The 6,684-nt window shown below is 42.3% G+C and overlaps 1 protein-coding gene across 1 annotated transcript; it reads left to right on the top strand.

Annotated features, from left to right (window-relative positions):
• Window positions 1-3,409: 3,409 nt before the first annotated feature.
• On the top strand, window positions 3,410-6,173 carry LOC104845683 (prorelaxin-like). Its single transcript, XM_010588055.2, has 2 exons — window positions 3,410-3,700; window positions 5,706-6,173. Exons 1-2 carry the CDS (start codon window positions 3,493-3,495, stop codon window positions 5,975-5,977), a joined length of 480 nt encoding a protein of 159 aa, XP_010586357.1. The 5' UTR covers window positions 3,410-3,492; the 3' UTR covers window positions 5,978-6,173.
• The last annotated feature ends 511 nt before the right edge of the window (window positions 6,174-6,684 follow it).

Here is a 6,684-nt window from a genome sequence, read left to right on the forward strand (position 1 = left end):
CCCTCTTCACTTTCAGCAAGCAAGATTTTGTCATCTGAATATCACAGGCTGTTCATGAGTTCTCCTCCAATCCTGATGCCGTGTTCTTCTTCATATAGTCCAGCTTCTGTGACTATTGCTCAGCATTAGATTGAATAAGTATGGTGAAAGGATACAACCCTGACACACACCTTTCCTGATTTTAAACCACTCACTAGCCCCTCACTCTGTTTGAATGACTGCCTTTTGGTCTAAATGCAGACTCCTCATGAGCACAATTAAGTGTTCAGGAATTCTCATTCTTTGCAATGTTATCCATAATTTGTCATGATCCACAGAGTTACACAAATCCACCTTGAAAGAAGCACAGCCAGAAAGCTTATTTTAGGCCTTACACTACATTGACACTAATGACGGTCAATAAAACTAGCACATTCGGAGACCCCACTCACATATTGGCATCCTGGTGGTGCAGTGGTTAAGAGCTCGGCCGCTAACCAAAAGGTCAGTAGCCATATGGGACAGTTCTACTCTCCTGTAGGGTTGTTCTGAGTTAGAGCCTCTGGCTGGCAAAGGGTTTTGTTTGGTTTTTGGTTTAATCATTTACTGAGGAGACTCTGGGTGGTGCAAACTGTTAAGCACTTGATTATTAACTGAAAGGTTGGTGGTTCCAACCCACCCAGTGGTGCCTCAGAAGAAAGGCCTGATAGTCTACTTCCGAAAGATCAGAGACATTGTAAACCCTGCTGAGCACTGTTGTGCTTTGTAACACATGGGGTCTCCATGAGTCAAATCAAAGAGATGGCAGTGAGTTAATTATCTACTTAGTGAGTGCCTACTACAAGGTGAGTGTGCACCTTCAGTGGTCAAAACACTAAGATCTCGGTTCACACAGTTTCCATTGAATGGGATAACTCTTTCTGTGCTTGTCCTCAGCACGTGTACTCTGGAAATAACTCTGTTATTTAAGCAGAAACAGGAAGTGAGGAAAAAGAAAGGTTTGCTAACATGGGGATTTTCTGAAGATCTTCCCATCCTTCTTTGATAACCTGCAGTGACAGCAGGAGGAGCACCTAGAGAGGTTTAAGGGCATCTCTGAGCTATAGAGCAAGCACTGTGCAGAAATCAGCATTGACTTCTGACTCAGGAAGTGTTTACTTCTCTTCCTTCTCCAAATCTAATGAAATGATGGAAGAAATATAGAAACGAAAACCAATCTATTGCAGCCCTGAATGTCCTACGGATTGGGTGTGGGTTGTCTGCTGTTGACAGATCTGAGAAAATAATGAGAATTGACTAAAAGATATAAAGTCGGTAGGAAGATACATCTGGCCCATGTGCTCACAAAGTGGCACTGCGCAAGTTACTATACTGGTCTCAACTTGTGTCCTCAGTAAAATGGGAAAAACCGCCACCTTAATGGAGAGTTGCAATGACTACGTGACATCACCTAGGCAAAGTAAAAAAATAAAACGTTCCTAAAAATTTACATTTGAAATAAGCAGTTACTTTGGGGGACAGTGTTTCAAGAAGGTTATTTTTGCCAGAAAGATAAACACACAGAAATACTTTTCAATCCTCAGAATTTTCAGAAGCCTCTCCCCAACTGTGCGCTGTAGTGAAAAACATTATAAGCACCAAGTCCATTAGTCCCATAGCTCCCTGGTGTTAGGTACTGTCAAGTCACTTATTATCTCAAAAACTGAGTTGAATTTTTAAAAAGCTAAATTAGAAGATGTTAAATGTTTCCTCTTACTAATGCAACAAGCAGAGAAAGGGTCAGTTCATCACAAAGATATAATTTTGTGTGTGTGCAGGAACATACGTTACCAGCAAATTCCTTCTGGGATTGTAGGATTCCACTGATTTTATCTTGCTTTTTGCGTGTGTTCTCCAGAGGCTAGAGATAAAGAATACATTCTGAAGTTAAAATATTCAGATAAATGGTGACAATCAACCAACCTCCCAGAACAATCAGAGGAAAATAAGAAGCTGTTTGAAAGCTATAGAGTCTGATTTTCCACCTCTGTCAGAGACCGTCCAATCTGGCGTTCTCCTGAGACTTAACAGGAACCGTAGAGGCTCCTGTGCTCTCTCAGTCCTTGTCAGGATCTCTGGGGGGCAGATTTAAGTCCTGACCCTTGGAGTTCCATCTCAGCTTAAGATTCGCATCCCCGGTCATAAAGAATGGAAACTGCTGCAAATTTAAATCATTATTGTACAAGCCTACTCCCTATGAGTTGAAATCAATTTGACAGTGATGAGTTTGGATTTTTTTTTTTTGGGTAAAGTGATATTGTTGGAAACATTCCTGTTTTTAACAAGATTCCAAGTAAAAGTTATCAATTTTCCCACTGTTGTAAACAATTTTTCCATTCACCCATTTTATTTTTATGTATCGATATACCAGACACTATACTAATTAATCTAATTATAACCTTGTGTACATTAGAAGATTAGACAGTCAGTGATCGATCACTTGGAAAAAACTGGTTTGTGAAAATACGGGTGCTTTTAATTTTATGCATTTTTTTGTGTTGGTCAAGCTTTGCTTTCTGTCAATGGATTTCTATGAGTGGATACAAAGCTAAAGTAACCTAGACATTATTACTTGATCACACAATTCTCACACTGGGCAACACAAAGCATAAAACTGAGTATTCTAAAGTAATGGAACAGCACTGGGGATTTTATACTCTGAGGAAAAAAGAAAGTTGGAGGAATCCAGAAGGTTTTGATCAGACTTTCAGTTATTCATGAAAATGTGCCTTGAAGTCTTCTTTAGAAATGTTAGTTTTGCTAAGACTACAGAGCATGCAGGTCTCCAGGGGGTCAGCACCTGCCCAGGCAGGTTTCCAGAGGGCCTAGGCACCTATTTGGAATGTAGAGGTTAAAGACGCAGGGTGTTGGTTACAGACAAATCTAAAGAAACATGCTAGTTATTACTTCAAAAGGTTACATTATTTATTACCTTAAACATTTGCCTGTGAAACCAGGCATCAGGCGTGTCCTCCAGGCTTGATGTGTCTCCATTTTGCTTTCAGTTTCCACATTTCCAGTAAAAAATAAGGCTTCAAAAGGGAGGGTGAGAATGGTTGTACAGCTTGAAGAATGTAGTCAATGTCACTGAAATTTACATGCAGAAAGAGTTGAATTGGTACATGTTTTGCTGTGTATATTCTCAACAACAATAATAAAACATACATATAAAAAAAGGCTTCAAATAATGACTAACAGTATGTGAGCATTCAAAATGGTTTGAGGGTAAGAAAAGAAGAAAAGGATGAAATGCAGAAGAAGGGTGGGCCAAAAGAAGGAACGTGGGGAGGGTGAACAGGAGCAGAGGGGGAAATTCCCTGGAGGGGTTGGGAAGAGGGGTGGGGCTGGGGAGTTTAGACTCAAGGTCTGAGTGGGAGCCCTAGGGCTACAAAAGCCTGGCGGAGCCAGGCAGGGAAAGCAGCCTGCAGCCAAGGATAGACCTTCCCTAGGGAGAGGCTGAAGAGCAGGTCCACGATGCTGTACCAGCAACTATTCCACCTGCTAGGGATCTGGCTGTTGCTGAGCCAGCTTCCCAGAGAGCTCTTGGCCAAGCGGTTAAGGCCTGTGAAGAAGCTATGTGGCCGTGAATTCCTCCAAGCCAAGAATGAAATCTGCAGCAAGATCCAGTTGGAAACGTATGGTAACAGGGGCAGGCGACCAGTGAAAACTCTCGTGACTGCAGGTGAGAACTTCTGCCCAGACTCCAGGTCCCATTAGATGCTCACGCTCAACGCCTAAACTCTGCTGGTGCTGCTGCTTCTGTGCCTGGAAGTTTGGGCTTTGACTCTGTAACTTTGTTTCATTGAAGGGTCTCCTGGGATCTAACCAGAGGGCTAAAAAGCCTCACCTGATAGATGCTAGGTGTGCTTCACCACCAGGTTGCCAGGGTGTCGGGCGCAGACAGGAGGAAGTGCCCAGCAGTTAAAACTGGCTAAGTTTTTGGGAGGTGGCGACAATCCAGGACCCAAGGGCAAAGAGCCTGAGGCCAGATGGTGGGCTGCAGGACATGGGGACAGTGGACAGGGGATATGGCATTGAGATGTAAAGAGAGAACACAGGCAGTCAGCTGATTGTCAAGAACCTGTGCAAGCTGAAGGGCAGGGGGACAGCACTTTGAGACTTGGGTCAGGGTCCTATAAGGTGGACATGGAAGGGCCTTAGAGTCAGCTACTCTACTCATTTGTAAAGAAGATGCATTGTGGCCTGTGACAGCAAAACCATCCTTTTTTGTTTTTAACCAAAACCAAAGAGAGGGCCTTGCTTCTCACTCTGTGAGCTGGTTATTGAAGTTCAGTTGGAGCAGAGGCGATGGAAGAGGGAGAAAGGGACCAGCAGCCTACAAGAGAAACCCAAGGGGCAGAATCCAGGGCAGTTCACCTCCAGACACTCAAGGCTAGACCTTTTGGCACTTTCAAGCTTTGGAAGCTGCAATGGATTTTCTTTAACAGTGACATATCAGAGTTGATTGAGTACAGCTCGAATCTGTAACTGTTTTTTAAAAGAGTATGCTAGTTATTAAGAATTTGTAATCACTAAAATTTTTATCTTCTTGCTTCATTGTTTCCACTATTTGATGAGGAATGCCTAATTAATAAGGTGAAAAGGACAGCTTTGCTGCCATTAAAGAGACCAGCCTGACCTGATACAGGTTACAGTAGAAGTAAACATCATCTGTGTTTCTAATTCTTTTCTGCTAAAACGCTCAAAATTGTGTAAGTGGGATAGGAAAGATGGGAGGTTTAAGTGACTGATTTTTGGGTGCAGGAAACGTTTTCTTCCTGTTTCTATCTCTTCTATCTGGCAGTGCCAGAGACATGGCATCAGCTGATGGATGTTCAGCTGACCTGAATGGGCATGAAGAAGGGGGAGAGCTGGTTATGGCTGCTTTTCAGCCTCCACTTCTTCCCATCCTGGGATGCTGTTTGAGAACAGTTTCCCCGCCCAGGGCACAGAGACACCGCACATAGCACATTAGTCAGTACACACAGCACGCAGACGACAATTTCTCTTTTAACTCCACCATTTTTGGTTAGGTTAGTGTTGTTTTAACCCTTTTCTCTCTTAATGTAAAGTACTATTGACTTGACGGAAATACTGTGGGGAAGAGAAATCAGTAAATAGATGTTTGAGATCTTATAGCTCCCGTCTCTCAGACAGATGGAGCTGGGAATTCTGCCTTTTTAGATTTATCCTGAGTAGTAACTTACCTCCACAGAGCTCTTGATAGCCTAAAATAATGAATATACTTTGAAAGCATTACCATCATAACTGAGAAATTGTTTAGCAAAGGAAGAAAACTACTTAAGTAAGAAAAATCCATCTGTGATCACACTAAGAGTTTCCAATGACCAGGATGACTTCAGAGAGATGAGTGACCAGTGTCAGGCAGAGTCAAAAGTATCAAGACGAGAGCGTAAAGGGGGTCATGGGAAGAGACCACAGATGGGCAGAATGGCATAAAGCAAAACCTTGGGAACGTGGCAGTGCTTTCAGCTGTCAAAGCAGAAAAAAACAAACAAAAAAAGCGGTAAGTTCAGATGCGTAGGTATTAGCATGCTTGCTGATTCTGCTTCGGTGTTCACGTATATTGAGGCAGTGCTTTCCTTTTTCCCTAAGAAAAATTGTATAATTTTTCTGATGCTCCTTGACATGAATATTCTTTCCCCTGCTTTTATCGAACTCTGCAGCTCCTTTTCTACCCCCCATCGAAGAAGAGGAAAAAACCACAGATGAGTTCTCCGAATTCACTCCTGATATTGGTGAGAGCGTGATGGAATATGAAGAATTCCCTGAGATGAACCCGATGACACAGAGCGAAGTAGACGACAGCAGCCCTTCAGAGCCAAATATCTTCAGCTTGAACCCATATTCCCGAAAAAAGAGAAAGAAAATTAAATCAGTGCAGAAGAAGTGTTGTAGGAAAGGTTGTACCGTGAAACACCTGCTGAAACTATGCTGAAACGAGCTAATTATGTAGGTCTCAGCTAATGTCCACATGTCTTCTCACTGACACAGCCCCAGATGCCTCTCTCAGACACCACTGATAACTACAATGTGACAAATCTTTACTAGTGTTTTGATTTCTGATTTGTTGTGCAAGAAAATACTCTTGACATTATAGAAGTTTCTGTTAATAAAACTTTCAATGCTAAAAAGTCTTCTTGTTTTTTTTATTAATGGTATAATCACATTAGTTGATTGTGATGGTTAAAGTTGTGTGTCAAAATGGTGGGACCATGATTCTCAGTGGTTTGGCGGTTATGATGTAGTTTGACAGTTACGTAATGATGTAATCATCTCCATGAGTTATTGTCCCTGTTAGGTGCTGAGTCGGTTTCAACTCATAGTGACCCTAGGTACAGCAAAACAAAACACTGCTCAGGCCTGCACCATCTTCACAATCCTTGCTGTGCTTGAGCCCATCGTTGTAGCCACTGTGTCAATACATCTCATTGAGGGTCTTCCTGTTTTTCACTGACTCTCTACCAAGCATGATGTCCTTCTCCAGGGACAGATGACTCCTGATAACATGTGCAAAGTATGTGAGACAGAGTCTCACCATCCTTGCTTCTAGGGAGCATTCTGGTTGTACTTCTTCCAAACATATTTGTTTGTTCTTTTGGTGGGCCATGTTATATTCAATATTCTTTGCCAATACCACAATTC

The sequence above is a fragment of the Loxodonta africana genome, chromosome 9 (genome assembly GCF_030014295.1).
Source record: "Loxodonta africana isolate mLoxAfr1 chromosome 9, mLoxAfr1.hap2, whole genome shotgun sequence".
Taxonomy (NCBI): Eukaryota; Metazoa; Chordata; class Mammalia; order Proboscidea; family Elephantidae; genus Loxodonta; species Loxodonta africana.